Source organism: Camelus ferus, chromosome 1, assembly GCF_009834535.1.
Source record: "Camelus ferus isolate YT-003-E chromosome 1, BCGSAC_Cfer_1.0, whole genome shotgun sequence".
Taxonomy (NCBI): Eukaryota; Metazoa; Chordata; class Mammalia; order Artiodactyla; family Camelidae; genus Camelus; species Camelus ferus.
Genome location: NC_045696.1, coordinates 16,201,487 through 16,225,900, shown reverse-complemented (window position 1 = coordinate 16,225,900; position 24,414 = coordinate 16,201,487). Strand labels below are relative to the sequence as shown.

General features: G+C 38.5%; 1 protein-coding gene across 6 annotated transcripts in view; it reads right to left on the bottom strand.

Annotated features, from left to right (window-relative positions):
• Positions 1-24,414, bottom strand: part of APP (amyloid beta precursor protein) — a 259,837-nt gene that overhangs the window by 63,390 nt on the left and 172,033 nt on the right. For all 6 annotated transcript variants that reach the window (XM_032476915.1, XM_032476919.1, XM_032476923.1 and 3 more), the window contains 3 exons: positions 21,775-21,908; positions 15,733-15,807; positions 14,858-15,016 (listed from right to left, as the gene is read on the bottom strand). In XM_032476915.1, coding sequence (XP_032332806.1) covers positions 14,858-15,016; positions 15,733-15,807; positions 21,775-21,908 — 368 coding nt within the window. The remainder of the gene's footprint in view (positions 1-14,857; positions 15,017-15,732; positions 15,808-21,774; positions 21,909-24,414) is intronic.

The window sequence follows — 24,414 nt, the reverse complement described above, 5'->3', positions numbered from 1 at the left end:
TAGCTTACTCAATCTCCGAAATACTGTCCTTGGTTTTTGGCATCACGCGATGCTTTAGCTAATGCCTCAGATGTCGGGAGTAGAAATAGCAAGATAGGCAGGTCCTGGGTCAGCCTGCTTGGGATTACTGGAAAAAGATTAAAGGTATTAATAAAAAGTTAGGCTTTTGTGACATTCACGGATTCTCGTTCTAAATCCATCCTTATCTTCTACTAAGATGGATAATTAAATGGTGAATGTGTTCACATGTTTAAAGTTGCTTATCTCATTTAATACCAACATTTCTTTATATGCCTCAGAAATATATTCAGAAATATATTCCTAACTCTCCCCATCCCCCACTCCCAAATCCATAGAGCTTGACAATGAACCCGGTAGCACACTGGCCTTTCACAATGGCCCAGACCCCTGGAACAAAGCTCCTGGAGGAATAACGAGCCCTAACAGCCCAGGCTAAGCGCTGACCTCATCACTGTCCATGTGAACTCAGATACACACTGTGTGCGCATCCGTATAAACACCGGCCTTTCCTTCCTAGTGCCGGCGCCTCAGGACACGAGAATTCAGGAGGACATTCAGAAAGACATTCTGCCATCCCTCATTAAATGAATTACAAGGTTCTGTTTGGTTGATTTATTCGTATAAACGTATTTCTAAGAATCATGCTTAGAAATGAAAGATATAAAAATCAGATTAGTTTTTATGTTGGAGCAGATAAATCATACCAAATAAAACGGCAGTTAGGTCGACACTTCACCAACAAATGCTATTTTAGTTAAGAAAGAAAAATAGATAACATTTCTCTGTACTTTTATATTTTCATTTGCTTTAGTTAAAAAAAAAAGGAGTTCTGCCTTTGGTATATGATTCATGCATATTTCATTTGAATACAGAAATAATTGCCTTTATCATTTTTAGCCAGAGCACAGAATTTCCAAGGCTTAAAACTAGTTACTCCTAGAGCTACCTCCTGGATTGCAGAATAACAAGGAACCTCAACTGTTTAGGGAATTTTATTTCATTATGCGAGGAGAAAGATGAATTTCTTAAAATTTTAATTAAAAACACAGAAACATTCATACAGAAATGATTGAAAAAAATACCTGGTATCTCCATAGAAATATATTCTCTTAAAGTAACTGCTATTTCTATTGTTATAATCCCTACATTTAAGACAGGATTATTCATTTGATTTAGAAAAACAAGCTTAAGAATTCAGCGGCTCATAAGGACATTGACAGTAAGTAGAGATTTTAAGAAGCGTGTTTTTAACCTCTATGCATATAATTTCAACCATTCTCAAGTCTTTACATCTTCTGTAACTAGTAATAACATTTTTGTTCTGCCAAATTCCCCCAATTTCACAATATAGATATTCTACGTATTAAGACTGCAGTCTGGTTATATTGTCATTGAATGGCTAATCTTATTATTAAAATTTATAGCAAAGAACAGAGATAATAAAAGGAAAAGATCTGCCCCAGGGGGACTAATTATAGCCAATCCTTTTTTATTGTCGTGACTGTCTCTGAAAGAGTGTTTAGCCCATAATTACAAAGTATCTATTTGCATCAGATGTGGCACTTTTCAATTTGTATTAAATTCACTTCACAATCACACTGCATTTAAAAAAAGTCATTTCAAAGAGACGTTTCTTAAGGGATTAAGAGTAGACCTACTAAAATGGATTACACTTGACCTGAAAATAGAAGATTTACATTTTGGAACATTAACCATTTCCCTTTCTTGGAACAAGAGCATAACAGCTCTCTAGCTCTTGGCACAGCTCCTGGCACAATTTGGTTGCTCAAAAGTGTTAATTAAATTAATGAATAATCTAGAGTTAAATGTAACTGCACAAGGAGTTCCAGGAGCAAAATATAACATTCACGATATCTGAGCTGAAAACAAGCATCTCTCAAGCAAGAAGAAACGCATTCCCAGTCTTTGTGGTATCCACTGACCTACCCACCCAGTGTGCTGGGGTCCTTCAGGGAGCTATTTTAACGGCGAGCTCTTCCCAGAAAACATTTAATAGACTCTACCGCAGGCTCAGACTAGCAATGACAAGGTTCATTCATTCATTTCAAAAGATGTCATGACTTGTCTTCCTGTGACTTGGGTTTTGATGTCAGAATGATGAAGGTAATTTTGAAGGAAATTTCCTGGCCTTACTCTATAAAAGGTAATCAAAAAAATAAAACAAAATTCACGTGCCCACTTCTCAGCTGCACCGTCCTTTTCACTTGGCTCTTTTATGCAATTTCATAAATTTGGTGTCTTTGGATCGACCACACCCATGTGACTGACTGGATGCCAATCATGTCTGAATGGGTAGCTTTCCACTCCACAGGTCATGCAGGAGGTATATTAAAACATGAGTGTTCAGCCCCGGTGTGTCCCCATCCGTAGCTTTATGCTTGACATAGAAACCTGGCATCTTGTAACAGACACCTGTGCCTGAAACCATCTCCTAATGAGATGGAATGATCTGTCAAGAGCCTTTAAAAGCCCTATGGCATAATCCTGCCAAGAAGAAAGAAGTAAATGAGTCACTTTAGGGGGAGCACCCTAACCTTTCCAGGTCACAAGGGATTTATTCAGAAAACCTTTTCCTGGAGCAGTAAATTGCAGAGTGGTTTCCAACCCTGTGGCTGGGGAAGTTAATCACCCACCAAGAAAAAGCAATTCTCTTGTTTTCACAAGGAGATTCAGGGTCCTTACATTCACAGTTCTCCACCTTGGATTTTGAGAAATCTAGAGCACATCAATTTAAATTGTACAAAAATCTCTGTCCGCAGATTAAAAAAAAAAATTTAAAGAGAGTGAAACCTCTTTCTGCTTGAGATGGTCTCAGTTGAGCTGATTTTTCCACAGTGGACCTCCCTCACCATTTCACATGCATGCTCATCTTTGCAAGAAAAATTTGCAACAAGCACACAAACCAAACCCCCAACATCTGGGGAAGCTTCCATGGAACCTTTGGATCACCTCTGTGCTGGTCTTTAAAGCTAGGAGTTGAGCTACATTTTTAAAGTCCACTGCAAAATTCACGCATATGCCTTTCTTCGGAAAAGCACATCAATGATTTTTGTAGTTTAATATGAGTATAAGAAGGCAAATGATAAATAATCCTATGCCAAGTTGAACACAGAAGTCTTGAAGAAGCAACAGAGGAAATGGGGGGAGATTTACATGCCGGCCCCTTTTCAGTGTTTCTCAGGGTTTGGGGATATGGAAGCATTAGATACAGCCCTTCTCAGCATATCCAGATTCCTGTATGGCTCTGACTCTGTGCCGTACATAGTGGTACCCAGACAAAGCCATCTCCCATCCCTTCCGTCCTCCACAAGGAAGCAGATGACCTCCTAACAGGGACATGGCACCAAAGCCTCCATATAGTCTATCCTGACAATCTCTCTCTTCTTTGGGAGAAAGATGTCTTCCTATTTCACAATCTCATCTCAACCTTCAATTAGTCCATTTGTTTTTCTAATTATGGCTAACAAAAAGCTAGAACAATGTTAATTGTAAAAGAGTAGAACAATTAACCCCCAATTTGCAAGTGGACGAGAAAGAATCCTTCTAATTAAATCACTCGTTCCAAGTTACAAGATGGCAAACCTGCGAATTACAGACAGGTGTTTTCACACTGGTATAAAATAGAGGAAAACCCTTAATGGTTTTAATCCTTTCATTCACAAATGAGGGGCCTCTGGACTTTTTGTCAAATCTGGTAGGTTTCACAGTTTTTTTCCTGAGATATTTTGCTAGTTCCCAGAAACAATTTATTTTGGTTACTGGGACATAATAAGAGATACAAGTTTGGTCTCTGCCCCGAGGCCCTGATACAGAGCTAAAACTTGTAAAATTCGGTGGCAGAAGCATCTGTTGTTATAATATATGGTCTTAGTCTTTGGTTCCAGACACAAGAGCTTATTAGACCCTTGGAGTGATAAGAATATCCTTTTTTAGAATATGAATACAAATACATGTATGTATATGCAGACTGGGACATTGTGCTGTGCACCAGAAATTGACATATTGTAACTGACTATACTTCAATTAAAAAAAAGGAAAACATCTTTTTTGTATGCTGACGAGGTGACTTTGGAGGATGGGAACTGGTTGCTACAGGAACCAACTTTGGGATTAGAGGCTTAGAACTTTCAGCCCCATTATCTGACCTCCAGGGAGAGGAGAGGGGCTGGAGACTGAGTTTAATCACCACCAGTGGCCAATGATCTAATCATTCATGGCTACCTAATGGAACCTCTATAAAAAAACCCAAAAACAATCTGGCTTCCATTGGCTGTTCTCCAGTTTTATCCTTTACAATAAACAGTAAGTAAAGCCTTCACCCTGTGAGTTGTTCTAGTAAATTATCAAAGCTGAAGAGGGGGGTCATGGGAAGTCCTGATTTATAGCTGTTCCATCAGAAAATATAATTTTTGACTGGCTTCTACAGCAGGGGGCAGTCTTGTGGGACTGAACCTTTAACTAGTGGTGGTGGTGGGGTCTATGCTAACTCTAGGTAGTTAGTGTCAGATTTGTTTAATGTGAGGGAACACCCTACATACACTTGGTGTCGGAGTACTCAGAGTAGAGGAAATAGTTCTTCCTTCAGTTACAAAGACCACAGCGATCCATCAGTGAAGACAGCCTGCAGAACTCTGGACCTGGCCCAAACCCCAGGATGTATGCTTCTGGACCAGCTTTACCATCTGTTAGACACATAGCTTGGATCTGCTGACCAGAGAGCAAAGAGGGGCCAGAAATTGTTGGCACTTGTATGTCTTCAATGCTAGTTTAGTCAAGCAGTGAAACATACAGAAGTCCTTAACGATGAACTGGATTATTAACGCAACCCAGAAGGCAAAGCCCACAGGGATGAGGAAGAAATGGTAAACAAAAGATGTTTTAAAATACCACAGACTATTGGAAAGATTTGTCAAATGGTCTGATCATCTGACAAATGCCAACGGTGACATACTCTTGACTTAAGAGAGAGTTACAACAATATGCTTCACTTTTGTATATTCATACTTAGGTTTTGGCATTTTTGCTTCATGAATTCCCTAAGTGGCTACATCATTTTCAAAGATAGGCACGTGTATATTTCTTTTAATTTCACCTGCTTCTCACACTCTACCTAATCACAGTGCCTTGACCTACTAGAAACATTAATAGAAGAAAACTCAGGATAAGCTTGTGCCGGGAAGGAATAAATTTTCTTCTACCCTTCCGGGTTCCTCTGACTTGTCTAAGGATTAAATTGACATGAGACAGATTAACAGAAGAAAATCAAAGTTGAATCATATGTATGCATGTGAGAGACCCAGAAAAACTGAATAACTCACCAAAATGGCTGAAACTCTCAACTTAAATACCATCTTCAGCTAAAGACAAAAGAGGATGTTAAGGGGTAGCAGTTTGGGACTTCAAAGGGGAGGAAGGCAGTTGACATGGAAAGAGAAAAGGAAATGCTTGCTGGGCCACATGGACACAATGGGACACAGAGAGGAATTTTAACAGACTTTGCTAGATTCCTCCCTGTCTACATGCCTAGTTCATACTGTAGTTACTATGGTGACAGCTCCCTTCCTGGAACAGGTCCTCTATGTTCTTTTAGGCAGTTATGGGGAAGGCCAAAGGTTCTGTCAGTTAGGTAGTTAGATAAGTGGGGGCACCGGGCAGATAGGTGGAGGAGAGGGAGGATGGTCTGGAATACAGAGTTATGCTGGCCTCCAGCATAAAGGGACTTTACTTCTAAATGAGGGCCAGCAAGAAACCGATTAGAACCCGACAGGCACGACTGCGCAGTAGCAGAAAGGACTTAACCGGACACGACCCAGTGCCCATTGTATTATAATTAACACTGTGGTTTAGGCCCCCATGGAGTTTTTCTGTGTACACCATGGGTAAGGACATGCGCAAAAGGGGCCAAACATGACTAAGCACTCCAGGGACAAGAGCTGTCAATCAAAAGACCAACTCTCAGCGAGAGTGTAAGAGAAAGGGGAGGAAAAAACCACTGCTTTCCCTCCCTTGGATCAGCCAGCCTCCCATTCCTGGAGGTGTACTTTTCCTTTTCTAAATAAATCTTTCAAAATCTTTAGCTACACAATGTCAGCACCATCTCCCGACTGTAAACTTACCTTTTGGGTATGTTAAGAACTGAGGTCTTTACCTTTTGGGGTAACAGTTCTTTCTGAGTCTTTTGGGCCTTAAAAATTATCAGCCTAAATTAATCTTCAAGCCAAGGAGACATTTTTGGGGTGGCAAATTTTGCTCCCCTACACTTACAAAAATTCAATTATAACCCAGGATCTTTTAACTGATCCATGGATGAACTTCATAAAATGAGTGAATTCCTTGATGCCCATGTGTAACTTTGCACATGCATACATGTTTCCAGGGAGAAGACCCTTGTTGCTGCCTGTTCTGTAGGACAGATTTTGTAAGGCCAGACAGTTAAGTAACCACTGGATCATCAAATAAAGTGCTATGCATTTGTCTAAAAAACTAAATATTTATGTCTTCATAATGGGTTTTCATTTTCAAGAATGAACGAAAATAGGTATTGACATACAAATGTGTATATGTAACTTTCACTAGAATGAAATATGACATGCCAGGGCTGTAGGTCTGACAGCATCGGGTGAAGGGCTATTTAGACTTTGAAGACAGTGCCTAAGTGGGGCTCCGGCGTGGAGGGAATCTGGGCTGATGCATATGGTCTCAGAGGAACAGGGCAGCTTTCAAGCTGGTGCCTTTCCTATATACTTCTTACTCTTCTTTTCACTTAATTCAATAAAAAACAGAAAATGCTAAGTGTCTCTGGTTTCTTATACCCCACTGGTCTTTAGTGAGATCTGTCTATCCAGCTTGGTAAAGATTCAAAGCAAGGTAAGAGGTAATACTGAGAGCCTTTTCTGAAATAGCAAGCAAACCACACAGCTTAGTTTGTTCAACAAATGCTGATTCTCCCGTTTGTCTTTCCGCCCACTGTTTGATACTATCTGTCCTTAAAAACTCTCAGATTAATGAGTCCTCTCGTGCTCACCAATTTTTACAAAGCTCAACTAAAACTAAATGAATGATGAATGAATGAATACTAAAAACATAAGGTACAGAATAATTATTTATATTTCTCAAAGATGATTTTCAACCTGGCAGTCTTTTAAGTACATTCCAAAACTGGCTTGACAAAATTTTGATTATATTCAAAACTTGACAGTAGACTGTCTTAAACATCTTAGTATTTATCTCTCTCAGTGCCATCACATATTAAGATGTCAGCAAATAATTTTTATTTTATTTACTATCCATTATATTGAGGTGGAGTTGTAGCATATTTACCTTGGAGATATATGCTATCTAAATATGTTCTACAAATGCTTCTTATTTCTTGCAACCAAAAGTGATTAGCAGAAAATTAAGGGTTGCAGGGAGAAGGGCAGTTAGCAACTACCATATAAAAACAAAAACAGGGTTAGGATCTCAATTTCTTTTACTTTAGAAAACTTATAGTTACGGTAATATTCAGGTTGGCTACAGATTGATTTAGTTGGTACCTCCTCATGCTGTCACTGGTTTGCCTACCACAACACACCAATTAACTGCTGTCTTTTATTTTTCTCCAATGATTACTGCTTCTAATTGAAAATGTATTGCCCTGCTGTTAAAGTTCACCAAATAGCATTGAGCAAAATCTCAAGTTAGGGATAAAATCATACTCCTTAATGGCAAGTCTCACAAATGATTCTACTAACGAATTAAATGAAGACATTTTCAGGAATATCAAGAAAATATAACATTCTGCTGAATGTATCTAATACACTGTTCATGGGAATGTAAATGGGTGCAGCCACTATGGGAAACAACGTGGAGGTTCCTTAAAAAATTAAAAATAGAACTAGCATACAACCAGGAATTCCACTCCTGGGTATTTCTCTGAAGATAACAAAGATGCTAACTCAGAAAGATATATGCATTCCAATGTTCAAAGCATTATTTATAAAAGTCAAGATATGGAAGCAACCAAAGTGTCAACTGCAGATAATTGGATAGAGAAGATGTGGTACACACACACACACACACACACACGCTGGAATATTAGCCATAAAAAGAACGAAATTTTGTCATTTGTGACAACATGGATGGACCTGGCGGGTATTATGATTAGTGAAATAAATCAGACAAAGACAAACATTGTATGTTTTCACTTACTTGGGGAATCCAAAAAACAAAACAAACGAACAAATATAACAAAAAAGAAACAGACTCACAGATACAGAGAACAAACAAATGGTCACTAGCAGAGGAAGGGAAGGGGAGGGAAGGAAGGGAAATCTGTGAGGGGATTAAAAGGCACAAATTTCCAGTTATAAAATAAACAAGTCACAGGGATGTAATGTACAACATGGGAATGTCGTCAATAGTATTATAATAACTTTGTATGGTATGCAATCTATCAAATTATTGAATCACTATGTTTTAGACCGGAAACTAATATTAAAGTCAACTAAAAAAAAAAAAAAAAAAGAAAAAGAAATGAGAAAGGAAAGGGTGCAGGTGCTAAAGAAACTGCCTTTTTTTTTTGACTCAATTAAATGTTGAGAGTCTGTGTGAAGCATCAGATAAAAGCATGAAATTAATTTTGGTATTGATAAGATGGCTGCAATTCAGTAATCAGTATCTACATTCAGTCTGGATAAGATGTCTCCTAAGACACTAGAAAAAAACACAAGACCACACTCCTGGGACACAGACACACAGACAGAGAGAAAGACAGACATGAACATGTTTCTAAATTCTGACTTCTGCACAGAAAATACTGAAAAGTTGTTGAAGTCAGGATGATAATTAGGATGGTGTCTAATGGAAGAGTATCTGTAAAAAAAACACCAAAAATCTTAGAATCGCAAAGAAAGCTTTGGTTTTTCATCCCTCATCTTTAAAACATTTCAGTTCTTACTAACTGGCTCCTAAGTTTTTCCAGACCTAAGCCTACAATGGAAAGTTTAAACAGAAATTCCTCTGCAGCCTTCAGTTTCTCTGTACAGGATCCCACTTAGGTCTAATTTCTCTTCAGATCATAGAGGATGCTGAACAGTCGGGCAATAGCATCATCATGACATCATCGTCATTTCTCCATCTATGACGTAGACCCTGCCATTTACAAGAGGGAAGGCTCAGATATGATTTAACTCATTATTTCATGAAGCTTGAATCTGAGCTCTGTGAAAGCAGGAAGCCAGAGTCCTGTGCTTGATGATAATAATTTAGTTTAAAAGCAATACTTGTATTTGGTAGTTTAAAGGCCTCCAACAGTGAGGGAACTTTAACCATGTGTGCTGCAACTCTGGGGAAGAATTTATCTTTTCTGGGGGAAAAAAGTACAATTCCTTGATTTTTTTCAAGGAAACTTTGAGAAAAGTGAAAAAATTGAAGAGCTTGTCCTCAGAAGAGTCACTAGCTCTCTATAAATTACAGATTAAGAGTTTGTCCTGAGGGCAAACATACAACTGCCTTAATCAAAACTGCAATGAGGTATTACCTTACACCAGACAGAATGACCACCATTAAAAAGTCCACAAATGATAAATGCTGGAGAGGTGTGGGGAAAAGGGAACTCTCTTACACTGTTGACGGAAATGTAATTTGGTATAGCCATTATGGAAAACAGTATGGAGATTCCTCAAAAAAACTAAAAATAGACTTACCATATGATCCAGCAATCCCATTCCTGGGCATATATCTGAAGGAAGTTCTAACTCAAAAAGATACATGCATCCCAATGTTCATAGCTGCACTAATTACAATAGCCAAGACATGGAAGCAACCTAACTGTCCATTGACAGATGACTGGATAAAGAAGTTGTGGTATATTTATACAATGGAATACTACTCAGCCATAGAAAGAGTAAAATAAAGCTATTTGTAGCAACATGGATGGACGTAGAGATCATTATTTTAAGTGAAGTAAGCCAGAAAGAGAAAGAAAAAATACCATATGATATCACTCATATGTGGAATTAAAAAAAAAAAAAAAAAAAGGACACAAATGAACAAAACAGAAACAGACTCACAGACAGAAAACAAACTTATGGTTACAGGGTGGAAAGGGGGTGGGAAGGGATAAATTGGGGTTCAAGATTTGCAAATACTAACTACTATATATAAAATAAATAAAGAACAAAAATACATAAATAACAAGTTTCTTCTGTATAGCACAGAGAACTATATTCAAATTTATCTTGTAGAAACCTATAATGAAAAAGAATATGAAAACAAGTATGTGTATGTATATGTATGACTGAAACATTATGCAGGTACACCAGAAACTGATACAACATTGAAAATTGACTATACTTCAGTTAAAAAGAAAAGAGATACACCTAACTGCCTTATAGTTTTTCTTATTCCTGGGAAGGGTGGCAAGGCAGACATGCACAGTTTTAGCTATAGCAATATTTGAAATATATTTATGTATAGATACATACACACATAAATTCTAAGTATGATTCAAACACTGCACTTCCAGGCTGGCCATTCAGTATACCAGTCAGTAGGCAAGTAATTAATCAAAAAGGAAACCTGGAACCAAGAGCACATACAGACATGGACACTCACAAATGAAATTCATGGTAGAGCAAGGAATTCTAGCTGCACAAAAACATCATCACATCATACTTTCATGCTCAGGTTGAAAAAAAAGTGACCGTATGGATTAAACCTAAGCTTCAAAGCTTTGTGAAAACAATCCACATTATTTCAGATTCCCACTGGCGAAGTCTGGGACTCTTTGGTAGAACGTGGTCAGGGTTAAGTTGGTAATTATTCTGAAGGTGATATCAGCTAGAATCTGTAGAAAAAAAACACTTGACTAATTCATTTTCTTATATTCAACTAACATTTACTAAATATTCCATATTTTCCAGGCCCTGGGTTAAGAATGAGGGAGATTTCAGAAATATTTATTTATGGCTCCAGTGTAAGACATGACCTTCCTCAGACAGTTACAGGCAAGCTCTAGATTTATGTCTTTCAACAGCAATATATAATAAAATCCCTTGAGAAGGGATTTAGAATTTTCGCCCATTTTTCAAAGTGCAGAGCTACGTGCCATGTCAAGCTGTATGTTAAAACTCAAACAAAACACTCAAAGACAGTAACTCAACAAAAATGGCAGATCATGCCAAGATTGCAGGTCTGTGACTACCTGGCCCCAGTTTTCATTACATGAGAGAGTTTTATTCATTTCTAGGCAAGAATTCAACAGGAATCCTTGGATAAATCAGCAATAATCTGATTTTTTTGACAGTAAAATCGTTCTTCTTAATCCAGTTTTTAATTTTTATTTCAAATAAACATACTGTCTAACTCTACATGGAGTGATCAACAGACTCAGGGCAAGCACGATTATGACCAATCTGAAATTACCCCTTTGGTGACACGTGAAGCTTTGGCAGACATTCTTCTTGTCACCGTCTTTCCCGTGATGGCTGATGGGACTGAACTGAAAGATCTGGAATGTGCATTTGTTAAAGACTCCATTTAGTCCTCATCTTATTTTTAGCTCCATCAATGACCAGTTTGGCAAAGATCTTACTTCAGAGATTGGACTTTCAGCCGAACACTTCACTAAATGACAGCTATTAAGATTCTCAACGCCCACCACCCTGCCACGTTCTGGGCAAATGATGCTGACGGCTCCGCCCCCCAAATCACATCCTCTAGAAAAAGAGAGTAAGCAGGGAACTCATTCTCCAAAGAGACATAAACAGAATTTTACCGAGCAGTGCTGGGACAGAGATTTTTTTCTGAATAGAAAATCAAAATGCTAATGTGAACATTCTTTTTCAAAAGCTTTTTGTTCAGAGAGGAAGCCTGGTCTGGTAAGACGGCACTGCAGTGGTCAACTGTGACTCACAGCTCCACCCTGCCCATTACGGGTGGTGTCACCCTGGACCAGACACTCAATTGCAGTGATGTCATGAAAAGAATAGGCTCAGTACTATTCCGCTGTCTGGAAGAGCACCAGAAGCTTTTTTATGGTTCCTCAGAGCTTTCTGCACTGAACCTTAGTATAGAAAGAAAAATCAGAGTGATGAGGAGAATCAGTGCATGTGGGTGACTTTTTGATTTAGTTATATCATGTACACACAGATGCCACTATCAGCCAATGTCGAACAGTGGGAACCAGATTTACTTTGCTGCCAGCAAGAACCAAAAAGTGGACAACATATATAGAACTGTATATATATATGTATATATATTTCTGCAAGATGTAAGACATCAGGCGAAGGACAGAGACCACTGAAACATATGCAGTGAGCTCTATGATTGGCCAAGCTTACTGTCTTGAGTCTCCAGGCTGTGGCTCCAGGCGTAGGAACCCAGGCAGAGAGAGCCTGGTAGATTCCAGAGAGCTGAAGATATGGCTTGAGAATATGGAAAGATGAAGGTGGCTGGTGGTCACAGGAAAGAGTACTGGAGAGAAAGGAGTTGCTTGGAGAGAGAACCCAGAGATTTTCAGATAACTGCCCTATGAGGGTGTAGCTAATAACCAATGCATGCTCCTGAAAGAAACTGAGGCCACAAGAAAAAAATTATCCAAAAAGATTTGAGGTAACAGGATCTGGTGCTCATACAGAGTCAAGAATAGTACCTGTTCCCACCATTCAAACATCCAAACAGAGTAACTCAACACTCACGGTAGATTACTCAGAAGCATCTTCCTTCAGTATTGGGGAACAACCTAGCCACAGGCTGGTAACTGCTTTGTTTCCACATTATTTAACTGCATTACAGCACAAAGCTCAAGCACAGTTACAGGTATAATGTACAACAATATCCAGTGCTCAACACTGTCTGACAGCCAGTCAAAAAATTCCAAAGGTTTAAAATTAAGTAAAGGTACGGAAGATAGGAAACAAACAAACAAAAATTCAGATTGAACTTCCAGATAGGAAAACTATAATGTATGACCTGAAAAACAGCCAGATGGGCTTAATGTCAGACTGAAATACACCAGGGCACCTCATCATCAAATTGGTCAAAACTAAGGATACAGAAAAGGCCCTAAAAGCAGTCAGATTAAAAAAAGATACGTTATTTACAGAGACATAAAGAAAAGGATGATATCAGTATTCTTGTTGGAAATAATGCAAATAAGAAGACAATGGAGCATCATCACTAAAGTAGCTGAAGAAAAAAATTTCATCCCAGAATTCTGTCCCAGTAAAAATGTCTTCCAAAACAAAGGTGAAATAAGGATATTTTCAGACATAGCTAAGCAAAAAGAATTCTTTATTACTCTGAATGCATTAAAAAAATTTTAAAGAAGTCCTCTGGGTAGAAGAAAAATGATTCCAGATGGATTTACATAAAAAATGAAGAACACCAGAAATGGTAGCTATATAGGCAAATAAATATTTTTATTATTTAAAACTCTTTAGAAGATAATTATTTTAAAAAATAACAATAATGTAGTATGGAAAAAAGTATGACAAAAAGAGCCTAAAGGTTAGGAAAGGGGAAATGAAAGTACTGTATTGTAAGATTCTTGTAATATTAGGGAGATAGTATAACATCATTTGTACTGGTGTGATGTCATTGTGAGAAGTTAAAAATGTTTCCTACACCAAAATAATAAAGAGTTAACACTAAGAACCAACAAAAGACACAAAATAGGATCATAAAAAATATTCAATTAACCCAAGAGGTGGCTGAAATAAAAAGAAAACAAAGGGAACAAAGAACAGATGGGACAAATAGAAAATAAACAGCAAGATGATCGATTCAGGCATAATCATATCAATAACTTCATTAAATGGTCTTTTCAATGAAAGGGCAAGACCCAAGTTTATGCTACCTACAAGAAATGTACTTCAAGTATAAAAATGAAAAAGCTGAAGCAAAAGCATAAGGATGGATACATGATACACTATGGTACATTAATCACAAGAAAGCTTAATTAATATCAGATATAGCAATTTTAGAGCAAAATATATTACTAGGGATAACAAGAAGGTCATTTCCTAATGATAAGAGGGAGGGGGTGAGAAAGGACATAACAAGACTGAATGCTTATGCACCTAAAAACAGAGCCTTAAAATACACAAAGCCAAAGCTCATAGCATCACATGAGAGAGACCAATCCATGATTGCAGTCAGAGATTTCAATACCCTTCACTCAATAACGGATAGAACAAGTAGACATAATGTACACACTCTCTGAATGTTCCTTACATCCAAAGTAAGCTCTCCCATGAAGCCTCACTGAGAAGATCCGTGCTCGCACTGCTCGGTACACCTTTCAGGGCATTTGTCACTTAACACCACAAATAAGCCCCCTTGCTGTGGACTAAAGCATGACTGAATAGGGCTCCTATCCCTGGAGAATGTGGCTTCCTGCTCTGAGCAGGAAACCTGAGGTCTAGTGCCTGGTATTCCACTAAAAAGCCTTATGAGCTGGCCAGATCTCAGCTTTCTTGACCTCATTTACATCACATGAAGAGAGGGCTAGGCTAGGTTACAGCTAAAGTCCTTCCAGCTTTGGGTGGTTCCCTGACTTCAACTGTACCGTGAATTGTCACCACCCCAGGTGTATCAACTCTTGCACTGTGAGTCCTTGGGAAGGTGGGACTGTCTATTGCACAGAGATGGTCCTCCGGAGGCAGCTGCCCTGTGACCCTTCAAGATAAAAAGGACTGAGGTTGAGCCTGTGAGTGACGGTGCTCCTGGCATTTCTCCAGATTTCTTTCTCACGGGCTCAGTCCCCAGAGCCCCCACACCTGCTGTCTGTGCTGTGCCCTGAGCTGTGCAGGGAAGCCTTGGCGGGACTCACCCGAGGGGGAACGGCCTGCAGAGCGGTGATGTAATTCTCCAGGGCCAGCCGGCGGCGGTCATTGAGCATGGCCTCCACCCGTGCCATGTGCGTCTCCACCAGCTGCTGTCTCTCGTTGGCTGCTTCCTGCTCCAGAGATTCCACCTTCTCCTGGAAATGCTGCCCTCACAAACACAGGCACAGGTCAGTCGGGAACCAGACAAACAGGACGGGGCAGCAAACTCAAGTCTTTTCAAAGGGATACCATATTTTGCTTTATTCAAAGAACTTAGTCATTCCAACATTTCTGACTTAATTCATCCTGTTTCATGAGTTACCCTCCCTTCTCTGCTTTCCATCCCCAGACCAAATTTCTCAATATAAATCATGTTATACAGCCTCTGAAAACAGCCTGGACTACGACAACGTAGGATGCATTTATGTATTCTTCAAACTCGAAATTACAAGCATATTTCAACAGTCCCTCTCTTACTCAAAGCACTTTAAGAAAATGACCATGATAATCTCAGGGTTTACTTAAGGGAATTCTGAGAGGGCTTCGAGTCAAAAATTCAAATTATCATGTAAATTTGCCACGGGGGAGAAGTGGCAGAAGGTAACAAAAGCCAAAAAAGATGTATTACTGATAAAAAGTAGACTTTACATAACAATATGAGTTTTATTTAAATGAGTTATAACTTGAGCTAATTGGGAGCAAAATATGAGGGCGGGGTTTAAGCAATGGAATTACTAGACAATAACGAGCTATAGTGCAAGTTGTGGGAAATAAGAACAATCATGCATGAGGTTCCAGCAGATGCTGGAAAAGGTGGATGCACTTGATAAACAAGGGATGCTGGCGTGTGCTGCTTAGAGGAGACGGGCTCCGGATTTACCTGGATAACGGCTTTCTTATCAGCTTTAGGCAAGTTCTTGGCTTGACGTTCTGCCTCTTCCCATTCTCTCATGACCTACAAAACAAGGACCTCATTTAAATTTAAAACCATCAGTTCTTTTTTTCAAATCTAGATTTAGTGAGATAGATTGCTGTGTTCTTCTTCTATACTTGACATTTTAAACATTAAAGATGCTCACATTCCATTCCTATCTCAATAATATTTGACCTCCCACCAAGATGTAAATAATCTATCACAGCAGTACGTTAAACACACATGTTCACGTTTATTGCAGGCATGTGGCCCTCTACAACAAAGTTCGTCTTTTTATTTTCCTGAGAAATGGCTGAAAGTCATTTTATTTGATGTGTACAAATGTCAACGGTTCATAAAAGGCATATATTTCCTGAACAAGGTTTTCCAACATTAAAATTCAATATGCTGGCTTCAGTCCTTTGTGAAAGCAAGTTATACAATTTCAGACTGTATACTTTTCAAACAGTATGAAGAGGGGAAAATCATATATAACATTTTATACATATGTACACACACCGTAGACACAATGCCAAAAAGAAGTACCAGTGGAGGAAGGAAAAGGAGACTTCTGTTGTCAGAAATCCCAAGATCCACTGCACTGAAGAGCCGTGGGCAGTAAGACCCCTTTGATTACCAACTTGGTCACATTAGAAGCTTCTGATTGCCAATTCGCATCACAAACGGCAAAGAACACTCCAAATCCTTTCAGAAATTCCAAGAAAGTACATGTTGTAATGTTCTGAATGTAGCGAAAACATTCCCGGCAAATAACACTAATTCAGTAACCAGGCGCATCCGTTTTGTAGGAAAATAAGGCTTCCTCCCCCTCTCATCTATGATGTTCACTCACGATTTCTCTAGAGAAGTTTACTTACTGATCTGAATGCAAAGAGGAAAAGTCCACAGCTGTGCATGTTGTTGAGAAAGGAAATAGATTCTTACCACCTACAGCATCCTTTTCAAGCATTACTACTCCCTGACAAATTGAGTTTTTTTAAATGCAGCTTGTACCTAAGCTAGGTAATGTAAAGGACAGAAAGTTCCAGTAAGCAAAATAATGGTCTGTTGACAGCTGTGTACTTACATACTTTGTGGACACACAAAGCACAAGAGAACTTGATTTCTATACCAAAAGAGCCTGTTATTTATAGGTGTTTAGTCCTAAAGAACAGATTTTTTTTCTGACATCCTTCAAGATTGCAAAAAAAGAGGCTTGGAATAAAAAAACTATTGATAGAGAATTCTATGAGAATGCATATCGAATCATCATGTCAGTTTTTAATTAGATACTTTATCGTCTATTAGCATTGATTCGTTGCATAAAAGACAAGCTTCCCCGTGTTGTTTTCAGGAAATTATGGAGGAGAAAGAATGGAATGAATTCTTTATTTCAAGGGAAGAGCATTTAAAAAATAACCTCACACGTTTACAGCAAAATTGGGGAAAATGCCCGGCTGCTATGAACAAGAACAGAATAGAGAAGTAAAGAAGCATTTTGCCCCCGATGCTTTGCTGGCTCGAGGAGTTAAGAAAGGGCGCTTGTGAGATGAGGGCTACTGAAGCTACTTTTGCTTTCTACACGAGATAAGCCTTGCAAGAAGAATACTTCCATTTCCTGCTTCGAGAACGTTCACAGTGGTGGCATTCTACCATGAATTCTTCAGGCAAGCAGTCTCAGAATTAGTTTGAGAGAGAAGTCACATGTCTTACTGGAATGTGCAAAACGAACTTTCCTCATAACATGTACACTTTCACCATCTCCCGTTGTATATTCAGAACATGGGCTCTCAGCGTTGAGCTGAAATCCACGGAATAATTAAGGAGACTGATTTGGCTCATGAAGTGAAAATAAGCAGTCCTCTAGAAATGAAGTAAAATTTCGATTCTCAGTGCAATTTAATAATTTCCTACACCCTTGCAAAGAAAACAGTTCACCTACACCATCACACTAGGCCTAGCAGATAATAGATCACCGCTGACCTGCTAAACACCAGCTCCAGCATTAAGAGCTTTACAAAATCTGTCTTGTTTAATTGATTCCTCACATCAGCCTGTGAGAATCCGCGTGACTATCTGTCCCCACTTTGCGGACCAGGTTAAGTTTCCCGCTCAGAGTCATGCAGGAAAAAAATGGAGCAGGAAGGATATGAATCGAGATCTCCATGGCTCCAAAGACCATGCTTTTGTCCCCTGTGGCCAAATGTGCCAGGATAAAACGGCAAACCCAACAGGTGAGCTACATTTATTTATACTTGGTGACAGGAGAAAAGGCTGTTCCTAAGATGCTGACGCTTCTCTTAAAAATGATATGTTTAGAGAAAAAGGTCAACCTCCGTTCTGAAGAACCATATTTTAAGGATATGTTAAAACTGTTAAAATCCCATATGTAATAGAAGATTAGTCGGATTCTTTTATTTGCTAGATACCATTCATAACACAGAGCAACATAAATGTACAAGTTAAGAGTTATTACCAGCCCCAACAACACCAAATACCAAAAAAATCCCAAATCCTCTGTATTTGGAAGAAAACAAATAATAACGAAAACTACAATAAAAATCATTTTAAAAGACTAAAATTTTTAAATTAAAAAACTCTCAGGATCTGGACTTTGCAGAAGCCCCATAAAGTCTGATAAAGCAATTTTCCACTGCGTGCACAAAAGTGTCTGTATCATCCAGATTTATGGATCTTCAAAGACTTGGCTGTTTCACGTGGAGAATACGACAATTAATATAGAGAGATTTAAAAGGCAGGCAAGTTCAAAGTCAAACGGTCTCCAGCACTCAGTACCAGAGATCATGATGATAAATGTTGATCCCAGGCATCTCCCTTTCCTATCATCACTGGAATCTAACAGACAACATTCTCTGCTCCAGGACAACAACCTTTAAATTATCTCAGATATTAGGTAATGACTAAAAAGATGAAGAACGTCCATCAAAACACATCTGAACTAAGTCATGGTTTATGTAGATGTGCTAAAATAAAATTAAGCCACTATTCTAGGAAAGATCTGTAATATATGAAACAGAGTATTTGAAATTAATTTTATTAATAGAATCAAAACGACCAATAAATACTGGAAAAAAATTCAGGTTTTATATTTTTTAAAAATATAATGACTAAGTGGGTTCAAGATAGAAATATGCAAGGTTAGTAAGATGCCTTATATAAACTTACAGGGACGAAACGCTTACAATCCAGCTGGAGGGATAAAACTGGTGAGCAAACATTTAGAGTTAAATGCAAAGGGCGATGGCTGCTTGTCCTGTTCTGAGGACTATGTGACTATAGGGAATGGCTGAGATTTGCCGATGTGAAGGAGAGTGGGAGGGTATTTCCAGAGATCAAGGCTGAGAGCAAAGGGAAGTCCAAGATGAGTTCAGCACACGCTAAGCAGAGTGTGACGATGCACAAATGACAATGTCAGTAGTCAGCAACACAGGTGGGAGAGGAAGGAGGGAGCCTGGAGTCGGGGTGTTGGGGGTTCGGGTGAGGGGGCAGGCACCAGAAATGCCATGCTGAGCATTCAGTGCTTTTTTGGTTATTATTCTTTCAGGGGGCTTCATTGCCCCACAAATGGATTTTGAGGGCAATGAGGGTTCTGAAAGCTTCAGAAACAAGCAGTGAAATAGGATTTAAGTCTGAAAGATGTGTTTTCAGTAGGGGTAAGCATGGCGCTGACAGTCATCCTATGCTTTCTTCTTTTTTTAAAATTTTTAATATATTTTATTGAAGTATATTCAGTTTACAATGTTTGTTTGGGGGTAAGAGGGTGGGAGGGGATAAATTGGGAGGTCAAGATTTGCAGATACTAACTACTATATATAAAATAGACGAACAAATTTATACTGTACAGCACAGGGAACTATACTCGATACATTGTCATAACCTGTAATTAAAAAAATATGAAAACGAATATATATATGCTCCTAAATGACTGAAGTACTGTGCTGTAGACCAGAAATTGACACACCATTGTAAACCGATTATGCTTTCTTAACAGTGACGATCTATCAGCTTGCGTCTTTCCTGAGGAAAACTCCTGTTTTTCAGAAGAACTGGCTTCAGGTGAAACCTCACTATTCCAGTCTAGCTAGCTTTCTAGTTCAACTCTGAAGTCCAACTTTTAAGTTCTCATCACGGGCAACAACTAGAACTGTACATTATATCCCAGAGCCAAAGTACTGAAATTAGAAGGTTTTATTCCCTTTAGTGTTATGATTCCTAAGTAGTTCCAAGTATTGTGGTCACTCATCTTAAAAAAAAAGGAATTATGTCTTTTTAGATACAGTAGTAGTTCTATGCTTAAATATAGGTTTCATTATTATTTAGGTATGGTGAAGCCAACAGATCAGGAGGAAGCTGCCACTGAAAAGACTATTATTCACAGTTCCCAAGAGGAGGTGGCATGTCATGCCATGAGGGGGCCACCCAGGGAAGCACCAGGGTCAGTCAGGAGGCAAGAGGGAGTGAAGGAAAACCGTGGGCAGGAGCCTTTATTGTGGTTTTGTGAGAAGGAATGTGCAAAGCAGGGTAAGCAGGCTGAGCGGGTTTAAGGATTGAGTAGTTTGAAAAATTCTGGTGGGCTCTGGGGTATAAGGGTTGTCTCTAGTTGTCTGGTACCTAGCCTTGGGGTGAGTGGGGCAGGTGGATAGTAGGCAGAAGTTTAAGAGAGTGATAAAAAAGGTACTCAGGGCATATGAGCTTTGGATTGGTGGGTTGGTACAGTGAAAGGTCAGCTTGCAGACCAGTCATTCCATATCTCTAAGAATTGGCCAATCCTGGGAGCGACAATCTGCCTGGGGTTAGTGAGGCCTCAGATGTCAAATCATCAGAAAATAAAAAGGTATCATTAATGCAATCTGTTAAATGATTATTATTATTATTTATGATCTTGGAAAAAATATGGCAGACTCTTTTATGAATCTTGGTTAGAGCCAATCATGAGAACTTTCAAGTATCTGTGCTAAGTATGACAAAATTTAGTTACACCCTCTGATGTTTACACACAATATTAACGCCAAAAAGGAGTGGTTGACTTTAATCTGAGGTCGTTCTTCATTCACTCATGTATGTGTCCTTGAATCTGACTTTTCCTGTTATTTCTTCACATTCACTCTTAAGGGTAGAAACGACGAGTTGGAACGGTGACCGGCAAATAAGCGCTGGATACATATTTGCTGAATGAATGATTGAATGAAGAATCTGACAAAGGGCTAAAACTCTCAGTGTGACCTATCTTTAATACAACATGCAGCACCTCGCAGCAGGCACAGCTTAAGGTGAGTTGATATTATTACATGTAAATTAGCCATGTTTTCAACGTAACATATTTTTCAATTTGTTTCATAAAGAACGTGATTAAAACAAAACAGGATTTGGTGGGGAGGGTATAGCTCAGTGGCAGAGCACATGCTTAGCATTCATGAGGTCCTGGGTTCAATCCCCAGTACCTCTTTTAAAATAAAAATAAATTAAAAAACCTTATTACCCTCCCCTCCCCAAAACAGGGTTTGTAGCACAATGTAGTGAAAAGAGCATTGTTCTAGGAGCAAGAAAGGCTTGGGTTCCAAACGCCTCTTTGTGTTCCTTACATTCCTTTTTTTCTAGAGTGGGAAGCCGAACCCTTAAACCTTTATTACATTACCTGTCATTCATGGGACCAGCTGAAATGATCATGATGGTTCACTTTGGTTTTAAGTGCCTCCGGCCCCATGAATTAAGTTTGTAAGAAATGTTAGGATCAAAGTTTTAATAATCTGGCATTTAATACAAAAATAATCATCTTTACTAAGGAACATTTGAAGAGATTTTAATTTACAACACCATGGTTACAGGACTACCCTAAACACAGAGTGACCAAACCACCAAGAAAGGTGTAGGTCTAGCTTCATTGGTGCTTACAAAATCTTAGTTACTCACTTTCCTGAATCTCTCCACGGGGGCATTTCAAGACAAAAAGCCCCAAATCGGTGCTGAAGGATGGAAAGTCACATTTACCTGGGACATTCTCTCACGGTGCTTGGCTTCCAGCCTCTCTTTGGCTTTCTGGAAATGGGCGTGTTCATTCTCATCTCCAGGTGTCTCGAGATACTTGTCAACGGCGTCAGGGGTGCTGGCTGCTGTTGTAGGAACTGTCAAGTAGAAGAAAAGGAGGTTTGAGAAGGGTGACAGAATTTCCAGTCATTTCCAAGAAAAGCCCTTTTTTTCCGTTTATTCCAGAACAAAGAATTTAGTAAAGCAGCACACACAGAAGATGTTAATGCTGTTCAGGAGAACATAAGACATTTCGCAGCACAGTAGGGATATCTTTCACCCCTTTCGAAGAGAGGGTGAAGGAAAATCTTGAACACAGTCCATTTTGTGACTACAGTATTATATTTAAAATTCTCTGCAAAACAAGCTTGCACAGCACAAAAACAGTCGGTGTTTCATATAGACATGTTGTATCAAATCCCTCTGCTTTGATGGATTGTTAATAATCTTGAAAGTAAATGGTGGTATCAAGATCACATCTTAAGATTCCTGCAAAAATCAAAGAAATCTGGAAATCAGCCTGTTGCAGAATAACTGCACCTCAGAGTAAAGATAAATCCTACACTACATATTTTAGATACCTGGTGAGAAAGTAGTTGAAACACTATTAAAAAACTCATAAATGTCAATAAATTCATTCTTGGAATCACAAAAGGACCTTTCTGCCTTCACAAATTTGGTAACACTCAACCAATTCATTATACTAGATGTCAAAAAGAAAGTGATTCCTATTTTAAATTCCACGAATATTGCTGAACAATATTACTGAGCTGCAACATATACTGCTATATTATGTGGAAAAATAAACACTCATAAAATTGAAGAGTGTACTATAAAGCTAAAATGTCTTAAACGCATGAGCCGAGTAAATTAGAATGCCTATACCAGCAGATTTTACAAAAGATCAGTAATGACTACTGAGAATTCAGAGCATTTATGAGCTTATTTAAATAAGGCTAATGTGAAAAGAAAAGATTTTGATTTAAATAAGAAAGTATGTTCAACCAAAAAAATGAAATTAGGTGTTTTCACTACGTTCTCAGGTCCAATCAATTTAAGCGTTTTATTCAAAAGGTAATTCAACTATCACCAATGTTTTAAGTATTCTTCTTCACTAATCTTAGCTAATTACTTGACTATTATATTTGAGATATAATATCCCAAAAAGAACTTACATGAGAAGAATTAATTGCTAGCTCATTTTGAAACTAAATAGTAAGATAAATGTCTTTTATACATGTTTCAAGAAAATATCTGCAGTGTTCCCCATCTAAAGGCTCCAAGACTTGAACACAAACAAGAAGACTTTCTTGTTACACAGTAATGAATTTAATCTTAAAGAGAAATATTCATTCTGATTTCTTCCCTTCTACTTCAATCACTCTTTGATAATTATTTAAAAAAAAATAAAAGCAGTTTAGCTTTATTAGTCAATCCAGATATTGCTCTGAAGCGGAAGGAAGAGGGCAAGGCATATTCCTGGATTTGTTTTTTCAAAACACCAGGGGGTTTTGAGTCAGCGGATGTGGGATGGGCACAGGACAGACATATTGAAAGACATCTGCCCCGGGCGTCTGTGTAACAGACAAGGGAGTGTATATTTCACCAGCACAAGGAAGAAAGAAGGATGGAGCTTGAGCTGTGTAATCAGGCACACGTTGACTTCAATCTTGCCTTGATTTCAGTCTTTCTCAGACTAGCTTTGACCCAGAGCAAGTAACTTAAGCATTCTGTGTTCCCATTAATTCATCTATCAAGTGGGGTGATAACGTGCCAATATACTTGGAGTGCTGGGAAAATGAGATGCCACATCATGTGCTCGTCATCCTGCAGAAAGGGTGGCACACGGCACTTCATTCATTTTAGGACCCTTCCCTCCTCCTTTGCTCATTATTATGTCCTAGTTCAGGTCTTCGAGCTTATGCTAACCATAGGAAAAACCAGCTACTTTTATTTCACATCCACTGAAAATGAATCACGCACAGGACCTTGCAGTACCATGGATAGGAAATGTGATATTAATTTTTCTAAGAAATCTTCAGTATGAACCACATAAAAGGCTGAGATCATTGAAAATGTGTCCTTCATTTTTAAGACTAAAAAAAAATTTTCAATTAAAATTTTTGTTTGTTAAAAAAGGTAAATTTTTTGCATAAACTCCATCAATATGCATGTTTTTAAATTAATCATTTCCCAACTTGAAATGGAGGTGATATTTACCATTTTAAATTTGTTTCCCATGATTTTAATTATTTTCTCATCTTTACAGGTAGAGCTCATGCGAGAACTAGTTAAGTCCTTTTGGCACAGTACAATCTGGCAGGATGACATAATTAGGTAAACCATATTTCACATTTTGAACAAACGAAAATGTATAAATTTGGGGGGCTATATTCACTGATCAAGATAGCCATCCACTGTAAGTTGTTATAACCGTAGCATGGTGCCCTCTTTGGAAAACTGAAAATGTGAAAGTTTTTATACATGTAGGAAGGTTCTCCAACTCAAGATTTTCTCCAGTTCTTACGATTTGCAAATCTACTGTTTTATGGAAACAGAAAAATCTGAGTCACTATAATCTCATTAGTTTAAGTTGAAATGTAG